Source organism: Anas platyrhynchos, chromosome 1 (genome assembly GCF_047663525.1).
Source record: "Anas platyrhynchos isolate ZD024472 breed Pekin duck chromosome 1, IASCAAS_PekinDuck_T2T, whole genome shotgun sequence".
Taxonomy (NCBI): Eukaryota; Metazoa; Chordata; class Aves; order Anseriformes; family Anatidae; genus Anas; species Anas platyrhynchos.
In genome coordinates, this window is record NC_092587.1 from 79030729 (window position 1) to 79053502 (window position 22774).

Here is a 22774-nt window from a genome sequence, read left to right on the forward strand (position 1 = left end):
GCCTGCAGGCACCAAGATCAGTGCAGCAGGAGGGCAGGAGGTGCTCCAGGCACTGGAGACAAAGTTCCCCTGCAGCCTGTGGAGAGGCTCCTGGTGGAGCAGGCTGTCCCCTTGCAGCCCATGGGTCCCACATGGAGCAGATCTCTGGGCCAGCCTGTGGAGGGGAGCCCACGCAGGAGCAGGGGGTCTGGTGGGAGCTTAGCTAGCCATTGCACTGAAACCACCACAGCTACAGTCATAGGTTCCTTCTCATGACACACCATGACATACCGTTTCTACACCTACTCTTGACTTCCTGAGAAATCATGCATTAGTTCCACCCTCATGCAAAAGTATTCAAAGTATATCAAAGTATTATTAGTGAGAGCAATGTATTACTGCTGTAGCACCAAAAACAAACAAAACAAACAAAAAAAAAAACACACAAAAAAAAAACAAAAAACAAACAAACAAACAAAAAAAAAAAAAAACAAAAAAAAAAAAAAACAAACAAACAAAAAAAAACACTAAATTGTTCTTTATGTCTCACCAAGCATCACCAGAAAGCACTAGTCAGAAAACTGAGTTATTCTCTTGTGGCTACTGTCTTTCCTGTCTGCTAAATTAGCCAAACAGTTTCATTTGTGAATGGGCTTCAAAAAAACAAGACAACACACACTTGAGAGAAACCAATATATTAGTACATTTGAAGTGTTTTGTTTTGTTGTTGATTCTTGTGTATAACTGTTGGCCATACATTAAGAAACAGAATATCCAGACTTTCTGGAATATTTTGATGTTTTCCAAACTCTAATTTCAAAACAAAATTGTTCAAATGCCTATTACATTTTGGTTGTATTAAAGTGGCATATTAAGATGAAGAAATGGTTAAGTGAACACTTTTTATTTACTATCACCACCAGCAGCAAGCCAGATTATATTCTCAGTAGTGCTGGCAAAATTTCCACAATCTTCACTGTGCTTTCCAAATTGCTAAATCCTTTGGCTTTGGTCAGACACACTGCTGAAGATGCAGAAAACCAGCAGAGCACATATAAAACATTTTCTTTGGTGTCTGGCTTTGACACAAAACATGGGAGTAAGAGTTAATTTTAGTAGGTTAAATCCAATCTGGATAAAATGTATCACTTTTAAAAATCAATTTTCAAGGGGAAAAAAAAAAGCCACCAAAGATTTTCTTTTAAGAGTTTCTCCAATTCCAGACCTGAATATCAGGGATAGATGGTTCACACCAAGTTTACAGAGAAATCGGAAAACAGAAGTCATATCAATTCATGAGATTATATTCAAACAAACTCTGAACACATTTTCTAATCAAATAAAATGCTTGGCACTTTTTTGATAATGAAATTACTTCAGGCTGAAACTCTGTATAGTTTCAGTGAGTTTGTTTTGCAGGAGTTCCCTTTAACAAATAAACGTAGGTCCTAGGAGTGGTTACTCTAAGTAGGACAGCCAGTTCCTCCTACCCCTATTTCTATACTAGAGAAGAGGAATTCTTACCGGAGTTTGCCTCTCATTAGCAACTCTGATTGTATTTTACTTGTTTTTTTCAACAGGCATACACTACTGCACTGGCCTTATATTAGTTTGCAGAAACTACTGAATTAAATCCCCCTTAATCCACGCTATTAGCTGGCTCACATAAATCAGCTTCATGAAGGTATTCATAAAACAGCCTTAGTGTAGCACACTGCTGAAAATAATAAACTTTACTGAGAAAATGATTCATGTCCAGGTAAATTATACAGAAAGAAAATGCACTTCATTTCACCAACTAGCATGAACACATCATGACAAGAAGTATTGCATTATCTGCATCACCCAAGAAAAATTGTCCAATTCAGCCTAAGATAAACTCATAAACTGTGATTAAGCAAGAAGCCTTAGGCCCATATTTTTTATTTCTGAATATTCATAAGTTACAAAGTGAGAGACCTTGCACCTGCTCTACATTAATGAGCAGAGGTAAGCACTTCCAAATGACATCATAAATAACTCAGGTGGGCTGAAACACTTTTAGGAGTAACTGCTTCTCTCTGGTGATGACGAAACAGAGCAAAGACAATTCCAGTCCTAGCCAAAGGAACTCATGGGTAGGAGTGGGATTGGCAAGGGATGCCAAGAACACAGAGAGATGAATATGTACCTTTGCATCAGTAGATGACAGCTATTATAGTAAGTAACACATTGTAAAAACCCTTGCTATCAAACTCTTCAGTTCACTGCTTTCAGTGCTGTGTTATGAACATAGCAATTTTCAAAGAAAAAGATCCTCAGTTGAACACTGTCACTGCTGTATCCTGTGTTCCACATCTTTGGTCTTTCCCCAGTCCTTTACTGTGTGTTGAATATTCCACCTTTGTCCCGTGCAGGTCTGCATTACAAGTCTGTATGTACCTGTATTGTCTGCTGTGATTTCAAGGCATCTTTTAGTGTTTCTGTTGATTACAGCTGATCCCTACAAAAGGAAAAAAAGAAAATATGAGAGAAGATGTGGGCATTTAAATTTAGTGCTTAGTCAGAAAGTAATTGTCTTGGCCTCTACAAATGAGTCTGACAAAGACTGCTAGGTGACAGATATAAAAGAAAAATTTTACACTTGCCTCACGCTAATGACACATGACAGTTTTTGGTACCCTTCAATGCCTATTAAATATATTTAGAGATTTATTTTGTGTTTGCTTTTCAGAGTTTTTAATTCTTGTTTTGTTTTGTTTTTGTTTTTCCTTTTACACTTCAAATAAACATTTTATTACATTATAAAATAATAGAATCATAATCATAGAATCATAGAATCACAGAACAGTTTGGATTGGAAGGGGCCTTAAAGACCATCCAGTTCCAACCCCCTGGCCATGGGCAGGAACACCTCTCACTAGACCAGGTTCCTAAAAGCCCCATCCAGCCTGGCCTTGAACACTTCCAGGGACGGGGCATCCACAGCTCCTCCGGGCAGCCTGTTTCAGTGCTTCACCACCCTCATCGGAAAGAATTCCTTCCTAATATGTAATCTAAATCTACCTTCCTAATATGTAACATAAATCTACCTCACAAGAGCACAGCAGAGGGGGAGAATCACCTCCCTCAGCCTGCTGGCCACACTTCTTTTGATGCAGCCCAGGATAAGGTTGGTTTTCTAGGCTACAAGGGCATATTGACAGCTCATGTTGAGCTTGTCATTAACTAACACCCCCAGGTCCTTTTCCTCAGGGCTGCTTTCAATTCATTCTCCTCCCAGCCTGTATTTGTGCTTGGCATTGCCCTGACCCAGATGCAATACCTTATGGTTGGCCTTTTTGAACCTCATGATGTAGATACAAGCCCACTTCTCAAGCCTGTCCAAGTCCTTCGGCATGCCATCCCTTCCTTCTAGCATGTCAGCTGTGCCACTCAGCTTGGTGTCATCAGCAAACTTGCTGAGGGTGCATTCAATCCCACTGTCCACGTCACTGATAAAGGTGTTAAACAGTGTCAGTCCCAATACCTGCCCCTCAGGGACACCAGTCATGACTGATCTCCACCTGGACATTGAGCCATTGACCACAACTCTGAGTGTGACCATCCTATGAATTCCTTACCCAGTGAGTGGTCCATCCACCAAATCCATATCTTTCCAATATAAAGACAAGGATATCATGCAGGGCAGTGTCAAATGCTTTGCACAAATCCACACAAATTATATGTTTTGCTCTTCCCCTATCCACCAATGCTGTAACCCCATTGCAAAAGGCCACAAGCTTTGCCAAGCACAATCTTCCCTTAATGAGGCCATGTTGGCTATTACCAATCACCTCCTTATTTTCCATGTGCCTTAGTATAGTTTCCAGGAGGATCTGCTCCATGATCTTGCCAGGCACAGAGGTGGGACTGACTGGCCTGTAGTTCCCTGGATCTTCCCTTTTAAAAAGAGAATTTTTTAATATTTTTTTTTAAAGATAAAAACTCTTTTTAAAAATGGGGGTTATGAAGTTCCCTCTTCCAGTCAGCAGGAACTTCAACAGACTGCCAATTCTTAACACTGTATCCTGTTTCTAAATAACTCGTAACACTGCATCCTATTTCTCAACAAAACTAATAACAGATAAAAGAATAGTCATCCCTTATCTCTAAGTTAATATTTCAGTTTTAACTGTTGTGAGTGGAGTGGGGTGTGATTAAGTCATCTCATAACACTGGAAACGAGGATGTTGACAAGTAGCTGGGCTCCAGACCAACAGGATCTTAACTGGCTACTGTTTGCCAGTTGTTGCACTACGATAATGCTTGACACATACGAGGAACTGAAAGTTTACTTTTAAGGTGGATCTAAATCTTCCAGAAACACACCTGCACTTTTTTCTAAGTTTTATGGCTACAGCCCAGACTAAAGATAAAAGAAATTCCGTATTCGAATTTCTGGAGAACATGTAGATCTATATTATTTGTTATACTTCACTGGAAATTACTTTGTCTTTCACCAGTTCAACTCTATTCTCTACCACTCTTACTGGATTTGTCTCCTGTTTAATTTTTCACTGAGAGGGATATATAGTAGACATTGCCCATACATTATATGTAAAATTAATTAAGTACTAATTACATAATAAGGTTTGAACTGCCTGACAAGGGTGAAGATGCATGGCTTCCTTTCCCACCTCTCCCTCCATCATTGCTGTTGCTGCCAGTTTATCCTCCCCCAGCACCATGACATGCCATGGCTGTATCTCTTCCTAGACTAGTTGACTAAGCAGAAGGAAGAGGTACTGAGTACAGAAGATGAAAATATCACTGAGGCTCTTAAGCGTGTCAGCATCAGCTAGCATAAATACTGCACAAATGGAGACAACTGACCTTTTCATAGCATGAAGACTCTAATGGCCAGCTGTAACCAGAGCACTGAAAGGATAAACCTAGCCTGATCTCTGGCTAGGACATCCATGCTCAGACACTGTTACAGATGAAAGTACTGGAGAGGGTGCAGGATGTGGTGTCTTCTCCCTTAAGACCAACAGGTCCCATGAGAAGACTGGGAAGACAGATGGTGGATAGTGGAGAGGGTTCATGATGCACAGTCAGACCAAAAGCAATAGAGATTCCTGGGCTTGCACATTTCCTACCTTTCAGCTGAGCTGTGAGCAAGTGAATGTTTTTAGTCTTCTCAGCTAAAAATTAAAAACCTTTATTCTTTAACCTTTGTGTAACAGGCTTAAGCCAGCTGATTCCACCCAGACAGACAAGACAGATGGACAAATGTAAGTGACTATGGTTCAGATAACAAGTGAGGACTGGTTAAATTCTGGTAACTCAGTCAGCATCTGTTGTGTGACCATTCACACACCCCTGAGGACTCAATCAACTTCACCTTAGCTCTTGTAGTGACACCTGCAAGTCTTGAAACTGAGGCAACACTATTCAGAGGCAAGCTGCTTTGCAATGAATGTGTTTAAGGGTTCCTCATAATGGGAAAGCTTATCAAAATGTGGGAGCATAGAAATGCACCTACCTGCTTAAAATCCCAGTGCAAGTTCAGACCTTTACTCACAGCTATGTCACATTGCTCTAAAATTGGCAGGTCCCCTCTCCCAGGGTCTGTTACACATCGATCAACTGCATTTAGTCGGGCATGTAAACCTCCTATGTACATTTCTCCTGTGCTGTGATAAAACAGGTGCTGAAAGGCAAGGTGACACCACTGACAGTGAATTAAAGTACTAAAGAAATGTCATCAGCACATTGATAGAATACAGTTCCCAAACTGATATTGAGCGACATCAGCTGTACAGTACCAGTACTCACTGATATCTCAGTAATTAAACTAGGACAAATGTGACACCATACAATATCTTTCTCCTGTGATAATGAAAAAAAGCCATATGCTTACTCCTGAATGGTAACCCTCAGCTTCCTACCCATGGAGAGAATATGCAGTGAGGTGTGTGGAAGAGCTCCATCTCTCTCCCTTTTAATGCACTGATCTTCTGTCAATTAACAGGATCAGTATCAACATAAGGTCTCACATTTTTCAGTAAGGCAAAATCAAAAACCTTTAATGCACTCAGATATCTGCAGGAGCCTGCTCTGCTACCAGTTGGATTGGGGATCAGAATTTAATGGAATAAAGTTTAATATTTTCCTTTCAAAAGCATAGAGAGAATAGTCCTGCAGTACCTTTTTCATGTCCCTTTGAGAGCTGAAAAGGAACAGTTAGCAATACCTCACATGTGAATATCTGTTCACTTGTTTGCATTACCTGTGGTGAGTATGCATGACAGGGATACATAATTGGTGTGTTTCCAGGGACCGGACCTTGATCAATACAGATGTCTTCTTTCAATGTGTTTTTCATCTACAGAACAAAATACAAAATTTACCATGAAGAACAGCAATTCTATTTTTGACCTCATCACTAATTTTAAAAACTGTCCTAAGAGTAATGTTCCTTTATTCAGAGCTCAGTATTGAATCCTGAAGTGGGAAATGTAATATGGTTTTAGGAAAAAAAAAGAAAAAAAGAAAAAAAGAAAAAAAACACTTTGAATTACTATTGTAGTAATTATTCATAAGAGTAAAAATCAAAAGCAAATTCTAAGGTACTTCAAAGGTTCATTAACATTGTCTAATGTTGCTCCATCTCAGAAGTCATCAGGCAGCTCCAAACAGGTGGGTACCACTGCCCAGCTCCAGCCTGGGTCTAGAAACTGTCTAGCTATATTAAGAAGCCACTGCAGCCTGGATGATTAGTTCTCCCTTTTGTAAAGAGGGAGAACTACTGCAATTATATATATTGCTATTCTCTAGAACTATTGCTAAACTATTTGCTATCTCAATTCATACTTTCATGTTTTTCAAATTATCCTGCTAACTGCTGCAGAAAAAAATCCATACAATCCAATCCTTACTGTTCTACTTCATGGAAAAATGCAGGTACTTACAAGAAGTTGTTGATCTATTTTTGTTGATCAGTTGGTAAATTTTGCATATAGTAGAACAATGCATATTAAGCACTTTCCAAAATTACTTTTGTGTTCCCATCAGTACATATGCAATAACCACAGTTCAGAAATTCTAGTTTGACAACTAATATGAAAAAAGATGTTTGAAAGCTTTAGTGTCTAGAAAGACATGTTAAAAGACTTTTTAAAGTTTCGAGGGAAATATATTACAATCAGAAAAACAATGTTTGCAACACTTCTTCCTAACACTAGAGAGTTGTTCCATACTTGAAATAGATTCAGTACTTACTGTTCCATAGCCAACAATGTTGGGAAGAAATCTTAAATTAGGGTAAACATTTTTTATGTACCAGTCAAAGCCTTTACAGTTCAGTTTTTTCCTTAGCTCTTTTCTGGAAGAAACATCTCCATAGTCTATTCCAGAATTCTGCAAGAACACCATACTTAATTTCAGAACATAAAAGTCATCTGAGAAACCAGGAAAAACACAGACTTATTTCCCCATATTTTCTACTAATGACATACAAATTATATTCAAAAGGTCATTTAAAAAAAAAAAAAATCCATGCACGTTTTTAAGCTTCAGAAATTCAGAACTTGTTTTGACTAGAAGTACCAATACACTGATGAAAAACAAACATGTTATGATTTCATACATATAAAGAATATCAAAGTAGTAAAGTTTGACAGAGATAAGTCCTACAAGAATTTATATCCAGTCTTTCAGCAGTTTTCTAAAATGCAGTCTGAGGCCTGAATCAGTTAGCTTAAGAATTTCAACATCCCAGAGGAAAGTGATTATTAAAAAAGAACAATTTTCACCCAGGTTTCATTCACTGTGAAAACTGTTATGTATGTTACAACTAAAAGCTTAGTTTTTGATGACTACCATATTCAGATGAAAAAATCCATTTATTTACTGTAAAGGTTAATTAATGGGAAAGGGAAATGAATTATTCTGAAGCTTTAATTTATAGTATATGACTATATATTTTGATTTGTTTCTTTAATATAAGGAAAATACAAGTAGATGGGAAGCTATTCTTCCTTTGTTAAAGATTCATAAACCCACTAAGGGCAGACTGGGAAAATTCATACAGTTCTTGTTATTAACCAAAGATGTACAGACTCAAATGACTTGACAATTCCATATCTTCAACAGTTTGTACAGGTTTAAATCATATTCAGAAGTACTGAAGTTAATTAAATATATACATATATATATATAAAATGAACAAGTAAAAGAAACATAATTAAAGGACAGATTATTATTAAAGGAAAAATAGCAGCGTAAAAATGTTTTTCATGAACAGAAGGAAAAAAAACTTGAACAGTAAATGACTTCACAAAGTGAGAGGGAACCAGAAAGTTTGAAAAAGAATCAAACAGGGACCTACTTTTATAAGACTTACTTCATAGATTTCAGTGAGTGTTAAGAACATCAAGCCAAATGAGAAGTCAATATACTATGATTAACATGAATGAACCACTTTATGAGTGGTGCCTGATGTAATTCACACTGCTTTCGTAGCAAAAGAGGAACAAGTCTATGATCATGGCTCTTAAATGTCATCCATACCAATAATTAGCACCATATCAATATTAATAACTTTTTTTTTTTAATAACCACTCTTATAACCATGATAGCTTGTCTCTTTTCCTGTGGCCATATGCTCTTATTTGACCACTTTTAAACCCTCATTATCAGTTTGAAACATAGGAAAACATTGCCACCTCAACTGGAAGATTCCATGCAAAGTAGACCATGTACTTGTATTCATCCATCCATACTTCCGCTACTCGCAAGGCATTGCGTTTCAATGCAATACTCAAGTCTGGCAAGTAAGGCTTGTGAGCTCTTTCCAAATGAGCAATTCTCGAACAGGGCAGTACTTCTATTTTACCTCCACACTGCCAGGCCTGGATCAAGAAGAGAGAATGTCAGGTAAAGTTGCCTATTTCTTCAAGCTGTATGCATTTTTGTTAAAATGTTCCCATTTTTGATCTCCCTATTCTTTCACCAGATGAACTGCCATGACCTCAACATTTCCAAGTTATATTTCTTGAGCGAATGACAATTTTTTAATACCTCTCATTTCTACTGTGTGTAGCCCTATCACAAGTCCAGGAGAGCAAAGGAATATTCTTTCTTACTTTTATTTTGCCATCATCATCAACAGAACTGCTCACAAGTTTCCTGTTGCAAGGCACTCAGAACCACTTCAATACTCTAAGGAAAACTGGTATATGCCTCCAAACAGTCTCATTAGAAGCTAGACTGCTAAATACTGTGGTGGATGTGGGTCTGAATCAGGAACTCTCAGGAGCAGTGACATTGCCTGGAACATCCTGAGAACAAAATTCATCCTGTACGTTAGGAAGAATTAAAGGGGAAGAAAAAAATCCAGTGGGTTCCTGGAAAATACGTGCATGGCATTCAAAGAGATACCTAAGCAGGCAACAGCCAACACTTCAAAAGTACCAAAGTATCCAGCGCAAACATACCCAGCCTTACTATATATGAACCAGTGAAAGTATGGAAGCTCCTCAAGAGGCCAGAAGCTATGCTAATCCAAACTCAAGCTTACTAATTAGGATTCAGAACTAAAAATAAAAAGAACTGTAAGAACATGAGAATATGTCCATACTGGACTGAAGGTCCATCTAACCTATTCTGTATACAGGAAAAACTACAAACTTACTCCTGGAAAAGTGTAAGAACAAGCCAAATACATGTTACCGCTCACAGTCCTCACTTATTTTCAGGCCAGAGGACTTTCTGCTTATTCCTGTGATTCACTGGTGTTTACTGACTCTGACTAGGTTTTTCTTCAATAGCTCTTCAGTACTCTCATGAATGACTGAAAATTTTTAAGACCCACCATACTGTTTGGAAGGAGATCCACAGATCTTCAGCTGGGATAGTCAAGTTACTCCTCTCTCTTGTTCATTTTGAACCTGGTTACTACTGTCTTTCAAAGCCCCCTAGCTTTCATATTTCTTTAGAAAGATAAGCACTATGGTGTTTTTTAATCTTCTCAGGTTTCCTAGAATATCTCCATCCACCATTACTTTTCAAAAATACTTCCTAATGGAATTTTTAGTTCTGTAACATGTTCCCTAATAGCTGAAGACACTCCAGATAACAATATCGGGGAGGGGGGGGAAGTCATACATTCTTGATTTGAAGACATCTGAAGTTGAAGAATACATTACTTTCTAGGGGACATGGACCTTTCTGTTGTTGTTTTAAGAATTAAAGTTGTGCTCTTGCAGTGGAAAAATCCACTAACCTTGCATATTCAAAAGTGATTGCACAGACATAGCAGTGGGGACTATGTTAAGCAGATAAGGGGACAGTGGAAGGTCCCACTGTCCCAAAATAAGGAGGATGACTTAAAAGAAAAAAAAAAAAAAAAAAAAAAAAAAAAAAAAAAAAAAACAAGCAGTTGCAGAATCATCAAGAACAAGAAGCTACAAAATCATGGGCCCCTCCAGTTCAAAAAAAAAAAAAAATAGAAATAGATGAAATTAAGGTTGGTCAAATAAAATTGCACATACAGGGCATTGTAACAAGCAGTGCATAGTTCATGAACCTGTAGCACTCAGCCAATGAGGAAACAAGGAAGTAATCCAGCGTCAGGTAATAGGGAATACAGGCCTTTGATACACTTCCGCTGTGCGCTCCTGCTTGCCGAACGCCCACCATTGCAATCATGAATGAAAATGCTACTTCACTGAGATCCTCTCCTGAGCCTGTGTTATTGGCTGCAGATTGCTTCTCACAAACTGGGGGCTCGCCCAGGATCCAGTAGCCTTCAGGAGAGCCTTATTACCACTACAGCAGGAAGCCATGCCCCACTGATTTCAGCAGTCCTGTGCCTTAGTGACGGTGGTTCTGCAGAGAGCTGACAAAGGAACTACGACTGGTTAAAAAGGCAGGATCGGTGAAGAATTGGGGAAGAAAGGAAGGTAGGCACTCCAGTTTCAAAAACTGACCAGGTAACTCTGTGCACAGACCAAGGTAAGAAATACTAAGTTTGCCTTGGGGATTGGGTAAGACTTGCGTGAAGTGTGATTGAGACGTACGATACGAAGCGGGTGTGGAGTCCCAATCCGCAGTTCTGTAGCTCCACAAAGGGTATGGCCAGAGACAAACAAAGTGCGAGCTAAAAGAGAGAAAGGAAGAGTCTTGTGGAAATCTAGTATACAGTACTGCCGTGCACGGTAAAGTGCTCAGCAGTACACTTCCATTTTCTAGAACTGGCACATCAGTGTGTGGTACCCTACAGGAGGAAAAATTTCTGCAGCAACACACTGAGAACAGCTAGGAAAAATAGGAAATAAGGGTTCCAGGAGACAGGGAGATATCCCTAGGACAGTGCCTACCAATAGTCCTCCAGGAAGAATGGTGAGAAATTGGAAAAAAATAATCCCAAAACTAGAGGAAATGATAAAAAGAAAATGATTAAATACCGTGTATTAATCTAAACAAAGGAACCAATTGACAGAACAGCAGTATTTTGGCCTAAATATGTGTCTGATGAAAACTGGGTTTGTCAGGCTTTGAATTTATACAAATGATAAGACTTTTTCGGAGGAGGAATTGTTATGCTGCTTGCTGTGTGCAGCGGGTAAGTCAGTTTTTAATGAAAAAGGGCCACGACCAGGAGAAAGAGGAGTCAGAGGGAAGGACAAGTCGATGGGAAACCTTGGATAATTTACACCCTCACCTTCTTACCCCCCCAATCCTAATCCTGTCCCTAGAGAAAAAGTGCACTCTAGTCTCTGTCAAGAATTAGAACAACATAGAAGAGAGATCAAGAATTTCCCCTTCCCTGATACTAACAGTACTAACACTCCTATGTATTGTCTTAGGGAGGTCCCAGTGGGACAAGGACAAATAGGTTATGTGAACCCCCCCCCCCCACACACACACACACACCACCAGCAGAGAGGTTAGGAAATTTAAGAAGGAAATTAAGTCTTTAACTGAGGGCTCTACAGGACTAGCAGTACAGTTACAATAGTTTATAGGGTCTAATTTATATCTGGGGCAGGGGGGAGAATATTGATCTTGAGTATGTTACTCACTAGAGAAGAGGAGGGGAATGATTAGGCAGGCAGCTATGCAAGAATGGGAAAGAAGAACCAAACCCGCAGGACAAGGAGTAATTCCAGAAGAGAAGAAATATCTGTTTGCCGACCCCGACTGGGATAATATCCCACAACACAGAAATCATATGGGAGACTTAAGGGATATAATAATAATGGGAATTAAGGAAGCAGGAATAAGAGAGCACTTGGGGATGAATCCCGAGGACCCAGCAGCCCAAGGGTTCCTCAAAGTTCATCTTGTGACTAAAGTCTGACTGGATATACAGAAAAAGCTCCAGAAGGTAGAAAGATGGAACAGTCACTCGAGACCCTCCTGTGGGAGGCCCAGAAGGTGTTTGTCAGGAGGGTAGATGAGACAGCAAAGCAGAGAGCGAAACTAATGGTCTTCACAGTGGACCAGATAGTGAGGCAGAGGGTTGGAGATAGAGGAAGAAAAGTTTCAGGGAAGTCGGTCCCAGGATGGAAGGGAGAGGAAGAGAGAAAAAAGAATGGCAGGCAAGGAAAGCTACCTGTTTTACAGCCTAAATCCTAGCAGGGACAGGCTTTGAGAAGATGTTTAAGTGTGGCTGGGACAGTCACCTCAAACAGGAGTGTCCAGAAAGGAAGAAGGAGCAGAGATTGCTTGCTGTTATAAATTCAGAGTAGGGGAGTCAGGGCTTCTCAGAAAGCTGGTCCACATCGAGAGGCCTTGATAAATGTAATGGTGGGACCTAATGAAGAAGTTGTATTTAAAGTAGATACTGGGTGTTGTTTTACCCAGCTGGGCAGCTGAGCTCCACTACAACTACATCACTCCCCCTTCTCAAAGGGAAACAGGAAGAAAATACAGTGGAAAGCTCTCAAGGACTGAGATAAGGGAGATCACTCAACAATTATCATAATGGGCAACACAGACTCAGAATAGGGAAATTAATAAAATTTATTACCTATTGCTGATGATGGGCTGGAGCAGTGCGAAACAAAAAAAAGGAAAAAAAAAGAAAGAAAGAAAAAAAAAAGAAACAAGCTGGGGGCGCATTCTCGCCATCCACCCTCTTCCACCTCCTCCCCTGCCCCAGGCTGGCATGGGGGGGCCGGAGTCAGGGCTGTGGTTGGTCTGTAACACTTCCTCTCTGCAGCTCATTCAGGGTTGCTCTCTCTTGTTCTCCGCCGTGGGGTCCCTCCCACCGGGTGCTGGTCCTGTGCGGCCTTCTCCATGGGTGGCAGCTTTTTGTGAGCTGCTCCTGGTATGGGTCCATGCTGCAGAATCCATCCATCAGGAGCAAACTGCTCCAACACGGGTCCCCCATGGGTGGCAGCTCGCCCAGGACCCCTGCTCCTGCGTGGGCTACTTTCCAGGGCTGCAACTCCGGCCCAGCGCCAGCTCCTGCTTTCCTGGGGGCTCTCCATGGGCCGCAGCCTCCTCCAGGCCACATCCCCCTGCTCCACCGGGGGCTCCTCCACCCATGGGGGGGCTGCAGCGTGGAGATCTGCTCCATGTGGGACCCATGGGCTGCAGGGGGCAGCCTGCTCCACCAGGGGCCTCTCCACAGGCCGCAGGGGAACTGCTGCTGTGGTGCCTGGAGCACCACCCTCCCTCCTTCTGCACCGACCTTGGGGGCTGCAGAGCTGGTTCTCACTCCTCACTCTCCCAGCAGCTGTTGTAAAGCAATTTGTTTGTTTGTTTCCCCCCCCCTTTCTTAAATCTGCTCTCACAGGAGCGCAAACAATGCTTGTCAGCTCAGCTCTGGCCAGAAGCAGGTCCCTTTGGAGCCTGATGAAACTGGCTCTGATCTGACATGGGGCAGCTTTTGGATTCTTCTCACACAGGCCACCCCTGCAGCCCCCCGCTACTAAAACCTTGCTACATAAACCCAGTACACTGGGGCAGCTAGGTCATCACTGGCCCATAGTATCAGAGCTTAAATTAACTAATGAAACCCTAAAGGTGACAGGGGCAGAAGGGACTGGGATAACAGTGCCACTTTTTGGGGACACCAAGCTGAGATTAAGGTATAAAATGATTACTGGGCAATTATTGTATGTACCCAAGGCAGGGACTAACTTGTTGAGAAAAGATTTGATGATGAAATTGGGCATTCAAATGGTAAGTTTTTAGACTGGAATAACAGTATCAATTAAGTTATTGACAGAGGTTGATGAAAAAAAGAGAGACCCTGTGGTATGAGTCAAGGAAGGAAATAGAGGAAGGCTTAATATCACTCTCCTGAAGACAGGTATGCGGGGAGGATATAAGGCAACAAATCAGAAGCAATACCTTATCTTAATAGAAGGACAAATTGGTATTAAACAAAAGGGCTGATTAATGATGGGTTATTGGAGCCATTCTTGTCTCCCCTTAACACTCCTATCCTGATGGTAAGGAAGGCTGACAGTACAGATCTAAGAAAGATCAACAAGATAATGCAGAAGTGGCACCTGTGATTCCAAATCCATACACACTGATGAGCAAGATCCCACATGACTGTAAGTGGTTTAGTGCGATAGATTTCAAAGATGCCTTCTGAGCCTGTCCATTGGACCCCAAGAGTAGAGATATATTTGCCTTCAAGTGGAAAGACCCTGAAATGGAGCAGGAGCAACAATACAGATGGGCAGTTATACTTCAGGGGTTTACAGAGTCACCAAATTTATTTGGGAAAGTTCTAGAGCAGACTTTGGAGAAATTTCAACCACCAGAAGGGATGCTAATGTTACAATATGTGGATGATCTTCTATTGTCAGGACAGGAGAAATATTAACTGTTTTACATCAAGGGAGTCATTGGGGAGTTCAAGCAATGTGTAGCACTGTGCTATGGAAATATGTATGTGAGGGAATATATACTCTGGCTAACCAAGTATGCAGGGTAAATAAACATGACAATTATTGGCAGCCAGCTTAAAGGGGGGCAAGAACCAGGTATTTGACCCTTCAAAAGTGTACAGATAGATTTTAAACTCCCTAGAGTAGGTAAATTTAAATACTTATTAGTCTTGGTCGATCATTTGTCAGGATGGGTGGAAGCTTTCCCTTCAGTATCTGCTACACTGCGAACGCGGTAGCTAACATAATTCTAGAACAGATAATTTCCAGGTATGGAATCATTTAAAATATTGACTCTGATCAAGACGTCACTTTACATCACAAATATTCCAAGGGCTAATGTGGACTCTAGGAATTACAAGGGAATTTCACACTCCTTGGCATCCTTCCTCTTCTGGAAGGGTGAAGCGGATGAATCAGACAGTAAAGAAGTAAGTACTAAGTTAGTACTGGAAACTTTGACATTGGGGAAAATTTGATTTTGTTGTTGCCTGGTTGGGGTTGGCTCAAGCAACTATTTGTTAGTACTATAGTAATAATGGCAAATGTTGGAAAAACTTGAGAGTGGAGGATGTGAAGTGCAAAAACAACAATAGGGGTAAGAAAATATTTTTTTTTTCTCAAAAAATTGCATACTAATTTTCACTGCTTCTTTCAGCAAAAGGTTAATAAATGGCTTACCCTCAGGCCAAGTTCAACATTTTCTCCTCCATATATATGCATTCCACCATCTAGTACACCAATCTCACCCAGAAATTTTCTGTCTGCAGCAAGAATCCCCATTATAGATGGGCTCCTGTAGTATAAAACAAGCACAGTTGGAAAGAAGCAACAGTGATTAAAACAAAATAAAGTCAACTGGCCATCAATCAAAGCTTAAACTTCCAAAAATATCCAAAGGAGAGTAACAGGTTAGCCTCAAAACAAAATGTGGATCAGCAGAGAGGAATCCAGAAGAAAACAAATAATTTTGATCAATGGTCTAAAAAGCATGATCTAGTACTGTTTAAAGAATTAGTTCTATTTTGAGGAGAGATGTAGTGGCAGTTAAAATAAGAAGAAAGAAATCAAGTTAAACTGGAGTGAGGAAGAGTAAGGTTAGATGTTACACTAAAAAAACTTACACAGTAAGACACATTGCTAAGGGGGATCATGAAATTGCTATCAACTGAGGTTTTGAAACCAATGAGACAATTGTGTGGCAGGAACAATTTCACTGCTGATGAATCCAACCTAGAGACTAGGGAAAAGGGGACCGAAGGTGGATTTGGTCCTCTTTTGATATTCCCATCCACTGTGACCAAACCCATTTCTATTTTCTCCCATCCAAAAATTGTGGACCTCCTCTCCGAGCTCCCCAACACCAAACCATTCTTTAAGCTACCAAAGAGGAAATTGTAATTACTCTGTAGTTGTGACCATGGAATGATCTGACATGGAGTGCAAGAGGGCCTGACAGTAGAATGAGTTCAATTGAATGGAAGTAGGAATTACAGGGTCAGAACAACTCTACATAAAGGAGGGAAGATTCCCTTGTCATTAAGAAAGGAAACAATGCTCAGGAACCATTTTTGGCAAACAGAACTGGTACAGGGAGATGAACCAAATACCAGGTTAAGGTGCATGGTGACAGCACTCCTATGGCTCATGCTGGTGAAGGTATATGTAAGGAATTGTCTTGTGTTGCATCTTTGGAGACTCTTTGTAAATCCATTTAGGGCAGTAGGACTTTTTTCCAATGCGTTGTTCATGGAATCTTTTCATATTTAAACAGAAGCATGTTTAATTTGCCTCAAGCAATACAACAAAAAATCTCCAATGCTACAGTTGGCTTTCTTTCTTTCCCTTCTCCTGTCAAACAATTACTGTTTACTATAGAATGTTTTTAACACATTACAGAAACCAGTTTCACCTATAGCTTTTTGTCTAGGTATCCGTGCAGTTTTATCTCCAACATTTAGTTAGAAGGCATAGTAGCATACAAACATCTGCCATGATTATATCTTATCTGTTACCAGTTGTTTTTTTCTTTTAATATTGTGTGACAGAAGGTTGTTAAGAGCTAAGGGACTGTCAAGACCACCCAAAATCCTTGTAAAACAAGGAGACAGATGTATTCAAGTATATAAGGAACTGGCTGGATGATCATACTCAAAGCGTTGCACTCAACAGCTCAATGTTCAGGTGGAGATGAATGGTGTTCCACAGGGGTCAGTATTAGGACCGACTCTGTTTAACATCTTTGTTGGTGACATGGGCAGTGAGATTGAGTGTACCCTCAGCAAGTTTGCTGATGACATTAAAGCTGTGTGGTGTGATCAACACACTGGAGGGAAGGGATACTATCCAGAGGGACCTGACAGGCCTCATGAGGTTGTGCAATGCCAAGTACATGGTCTTGCATCTGGCTCAGGGCGATGCCAAGCACAAATACAGGCTGAGTGGAGAATGGACTGATGGGATCCACCCAAGGGTGCTGAGGGAGTTGGTGGATGTGATTGCTGGGCTGCTTTCCATCATCTGTCAGCGGTCATGGTCATCCGGAGAAGTCCCACATGACTGGACACTTTCTAATGTGATGCCCATCTATAAGAAGGGTTGTAAGGAGGACCCAGGGAACTACAGGCCTGTCAGCCTGACCTCAGTGCCAGGAAAGGTGATGGAATAGGTTATCCTGAATGGAATCACACAGCATGTGCAAGACAACTAGGGGATCAGACCCAGCCAGCATTGGTTCATGAAAGGCATGTCCTGCCTGACCAACCACATCTCCTTCTATGACTGGGTGACCTGCCTGGTGCATGAGGGAAAGGCTGTTGATGTAGTCTACCTAGACTCCAGCCAGGCCTTTGACACAGTCTCCTATAGTATTCTCTTGGAGAAGCTGGAAGCCCATGGCTTGGACAGGTACACTCTTTGCTGGGTTACAAACTGACTGGACAGCTAGGCCCAGAGTAGTGGTGAATGGAGTTAAAGCCAGTGGGAGACCAGTCACTGGTGGTGTTCCCCAGGGGTCAATGTTGAGACCCATCCTCTAATATCTTTATTGATGACTTGGATGAGGGAATTGAGTGCACCCTCAGTGAGTTTGCAGACGACACCAATTTGGGGGAAGTGTTGGTCTGCCAGAAGATAGGAATGCCCTGCAGAGGGACCTGGACAGGATGGGTCAGTGGGCAGAGGCCAGTGGGATGAGGTTCAACATGGCTATGTGCAGGGTCCTGCTCGTTGGCCAAAACAACCACATGCAGCACTACAGACATGGGGGAGAGTGGCTTGAAAGCTGTGTAGAGGAAAAGGATCTGGGGGTGGTGATTGATGCCTGTCTGAACATGAGACAGCAGTGTGCCCGGGCAGCCAAGAAGGCCAACAGCATCCTGGCTTGTATCAGGAACAGTGTAGCCAGCAGGACCAGGGAGGTGATCGTCCCCCTGTACTCTGCTCTGGTGAGGCCACACCTCAAGTACTGTGTTCATTTTTGGGCCCCTCAGTGCAAGAAAGACATCGAGGCCCTGGGGCATGTCCAGAGAAAGGCTACAAAGCTGGTGAAGGTCCCGAATACAAGTACTGTGAGGAGTGGCTGAGGGAACTGGGGTTGTTTAGTCTGGAGAAGAGGAGGCTCAGAGGAGATCTTATTGCCCTCTACAACTATCTGAAAGAAAGATGTGGGGAGCTCAGGCTCAGTTTCTTCTTTCAGATAACTATTGATAGAATTAGAGGGAATGGCCTCAAGTTGTGCCAGGTTTAGGTTAGAAATTAGAAGACATTTCTTCTCAAAAAGAGTTGTCAGGCATTGGAATGGGTTGCCCAGGAAAGTGGAGGCATCACGGTCCCTGGGAGAGTTTAAAGAAAGGTTGGATCTGGTGCTTAGGGACATGGTTTAATGGGTGATATTGGCAGTAGGGGGACAGTTAGACCAGATGATCTTGGAAGTCTTTTCCAACCTTAATGATTTTATGATTCTATGAAAGGAGCCCTGAGATGGACTTGCGGGTGCTGGCTGCTCAGAAGCTCAACATGAGCCAGAAATATGTGCTTTCAGCCACAAATCACAGGGATGGAGCCCGTCCTTCTCCTATGAAGATGGGCTGAAGGATTTAGGGTTGTCCACCCTGGAGAAGAGAAGACTCCAGGGAGACCTTATAGCAGCCTTCCAGTACATAAAGGTGGGCAAGGAAAGATGGGGAGTGGCTCTTTGTCAAGGAGTGTGGTGATAGTACAAGGAGTAATGTCTTAAAATTAAAAGAAAGGATATTTAGATTACATATTAGGATGAAATTCTTTACTCACTGGGTGGTGAGGGACTGGAACAGGTTGCCCAGAGAAACTGTGGATGTCCCATCCCTGGAAGTGTTCAAGGCCAGTCTGGATGGGGCTTTGAGCAACCTAATCTAGGGGAAGGTATTCCTGCCCATGGTAGGAGGGTTGAAATTAGATGATGTTTAAGGTCCCCTCCAACCCAAACCATTCTGCGATTCTATTATTCATCACAAGCTGGTTGTTGATACCACAGTGCTAGTGACCATCTTCTGTTGAATACATAAACTAATCTGAGTGTTTAAGGAAGATGTGAGAAACACAAGGAAATAGACTGGAGCCTAGCAGTAAGAGTAGGTATAACAGCTATATGCATTGTGTTCATGTCTTTTTCTTGGTTTTGTGTGATGCATGAACAGTAAGGGTTGAAAAATGTTGCCGAAGATTATTTTTATTGTGCATCACTCCAACAACTCCAAAGAAAGAAATAAATTGAATCTATATGAGTCTTCACAGCTCAGATATGTGCTTGTCTGGCAAACCGGTATACTGAGACTTTTAGGTCTGCTGAAGAATCCTCAGTTACAAACCAACAATCTAGTTACAATGTGCTTTGTAAGTTTCTACCCCACCACCTATGAAACAACCCTCTCAAATGCTGTTTATACTTACCGGACTGGAGCTGTTTCATCTTTAAGAGCATACCATTCATCTGGTAAAGGTTCATAAAGGCACCAGAGTGCCCAGTCAAATCCATCTGCAGCCACTGAATACTGAAGAAGCTCAAAGTCATCAAAACGAATATTGTCAAATACTGGTGATATTATAACAGTGCGATCTTCTTTTATTCGAGACAAAATAGGTTCAGCCCTACCAAAATGAATGAACAGTCTATTCAGCTTGAAAAAGATGAAATCTGTTGAACAGAACTACATTTTACAACTTGTTTCAATAAAACTGGGTTAATTAATTTATTTAAGCCATTGAGTTTGGCCTCCAAGAAAAGTTATGTACCAGTCTTGGAGCACTACTAACATGATTTCCTAATGCTGTGGCTCAGTTCTCCCTTACATTAGGCAACTTCTGAATTTGACTGTCACTAATTATGATAAACATAAGTTCCACACAACTTGCTGGGTTTACTGCTATCCTGGACTGCATCTTACAGGTTCTAGAGAGTCTTCACTATCTGCATAAAGAAACAAAAAAAGAAGAGAAAAAGACCCTGACAGATGCTGTAAAGCACTGATCATTCCCCCTCCTTCCCTGTGCCTTGATGGCATAGCTGCTGTATGATGGAAGGGCTGACCAATCAATGAACCACTACAGTGGAAGAAATCTCACAGAAGATAGGCAAGGACTGACATAAAGCTCAGAGAAGAATATAGGGAGTGACCACAGTGATTGCAAAGGAAATTAAACTTATCTCAACATCAAGGACCTTTGTATGAATGAGTTTTGTTGTAGATAAATAGCAGTATCAGTAGAGTGGGGTAACTGGTTATGTACAGGTCCTTCCTAAAATAATAGTAGGAAGTATTATCTTCCCAAGCCAGCCAGATCAATATCAGGGAAGTGCATATGTGGCTCAGGCCAACATAGAAAGTGAAAATTGAACACCCAGCAAAATTAACTTTGAAGAGAGTAACTGACTTGAGTTGTCTTCAACACATGCATTCTTTCCAAGCAGATGGGGCCATCTAGCATCTTGATGGTGGGCATATAGGGATTAGTAATGTGAATCATGTTCATATTGTGATTCAACTGAAACTGAATTTGAAGTTCGATTGAAATCGCTATATTATGCTTGTGTTGTGACTTCAGTATAGTGCAGTATCACTTTTCTAAACAAAATTCTGTGTAAGGCCAAAAACATTCAAATAAGTAAATTTAGAATTAAAACATTAAACATGTCTCATGTCTAGTATCTAAAAGAACCTGGTCAGAGACTTTTATAATCTGACAAAGAGACAGCCTTTTTACTGGGTCTCAATTACTGCTAGACCTGGAAGAACTGACCTTATTTTTCCCTCTATACTCTTGCACCCCAACCTGTCCAAAAGAGTTCTTAAAGCCATGACTAGAGGCCTTCAATATTACCTTTAAGACTGTAAGAAATAGAGAATATCAGTTAGCATGTTATCAAGGGAGAAAGAAAGATCTGGACCAAAGCCATTTTGGCCCATGAAGGACTGAGAGAAAAACCTTTTTACCAGGAAATGAAGCAACATGGACAAGAGTCAGCCAGTGTTTCTCTCCCTCTCAAAAACAGATGACTTGTTGGCTGTTAATTAACATGTGGCAGACCAGAAAGGAGAGCCATATACAGATGTTTGTCCCAGCTGCACACTTGAACTCCTTGTCCACCACTATCTCCCCATGTCAGAAACCCCTCACTCTTAGTAGTCTTACCAAGCCATGTTCACTTCAATATGGGCATCCAAAATTGCAACAACATCTGCTGTTGATGCCTCCCAGCCAGAAATCCGGGCTTGTGTTAGTCCTTGTCTTCTCTCATGTCTGACAATTTTCAGCAGTCCAGGATGTTTTGCATTGTAATTTTTTATCTGTGTTTCCAAAGGTCCTTTCAGATCATCTAAAAATGTCCCACACATTTCAATGATTTTTAAAAATAATAACAGGGGTCATCAATATTTAAAAATGGAGAAGATCATGTACATAACAGCTTTTTAGCTTCTCACAGTTCCAGATGGAAAACTGATTTGTTCTTTATAGTAGAATAGCTAAAATTATTCAGGTACTAATGATTTCAAGAGGCTTATTTTAAAATGCAGTTTTAGTTCCAGGAGTATGATTATGTACCTAAATTTAATTTACATAGAGTGGTATTGTATGGTTTCTAAATTTTACACAAATGCGTCAGTATGTACAAACTTTATTAGACACATGCTATAAAAGCAAGTAACTAGCTGTCTTTGTGCAGTAATTTATGTGTGTATCGTATTGCTTGTGGAAAGGAAAAGAGAAAATAAACAGTCCTGAAAATGTGAAATGGTCCTGCAAAAGGTGTAGGCATGCCAACTCCCTTACCAAAAGAAAAAAAATACATGTGTATATAGTGTTAGAGAAAAGGGATGGAAAATTTGGAACCTCTTAGCATTGTTTTTGAAATTCATTTGAATTCTTGCTGCATCCAAACTGGCATGTTTTTCTAGCAGTTACAAACCTTAAAATTGAGAAATCACACACAACTCATTAGGCAAGGAAGAAAAAGTACCCCTAAGACAAGGGGCATAACCATTTCTTATAGATAATCTTACAATGCCTTGCTCAATTCAATTTTAAGAGCAATGATGCATTCTCTGCTTCCCTTAGGACTATTTTCCATAACTCAGTATACCACTCTTCAAGGAGTTATTTCAGATGCCTACAGAAATAGCTATTTTAACATACTCTTTTTTTTTTTTTTTGTAATTTGTCTTATGAGCCCACAATAACAAATTTTTAACTTCAATTTTTAACCTTTTTCAAATACTTGCAGAGCATCATGCTGTTCCTTATTAGTTGACATTTTCCAGGCTACTAAGGAGGTGTGTTTTTTCTCACATACTCAATTTGTGTCTTAATTTTGAGCAGCCTACCCTGTGTGTATACTAACGGCCACCAACATTCATGTGACACAATAGCAGCATACATTT

At 40.8% G+C, this 22774-nt stretch overlaps 1 protein-coding gene across 1 annotated transcript in view; it reads right to left on the minus strand.

Annotated features, from left to right (window-relative positions):
* Nucleotides 1-674: 674 nt before the first annotated feature.
* Nucleotides 675-22774, minus strand: part of GALNT8 (polypeptide N-acetylgalactosaminyltransferase 8) — a 36870-nt gene continuing 14770 nt past the window's right edge. The window contains exons 4-11 of the mRNA XM_021267619.4: nt 21528-21711; nt 19788-19985; nt 15540-15654; nt 8670-8855; nt 7225-7362; nt 6233-6328; nt 5486-5653; nt 675-2461 (exon numbers count right to left, since the gene is read on the minus strand). Coding sequence (XP_021123294.1) covers nt 2291-2461; nt 5486-5653; nt 6233-6328; nt 7225-7362; nt 8670-8855; nt 15540-15654; nt 19788-19985; nt 21528-21711 — 1256 coding nt within the window. The 3' untranslated portion in view covers nt 675-2290. The remainder of the gene's footprint in view (nt 2462-5485; nt 5654-6232; nt 6329-7224; nt 7363-8669; nt 8856-15539; nt 15655-19787; nt 19986-21527; nt 21712-22774) is intronic.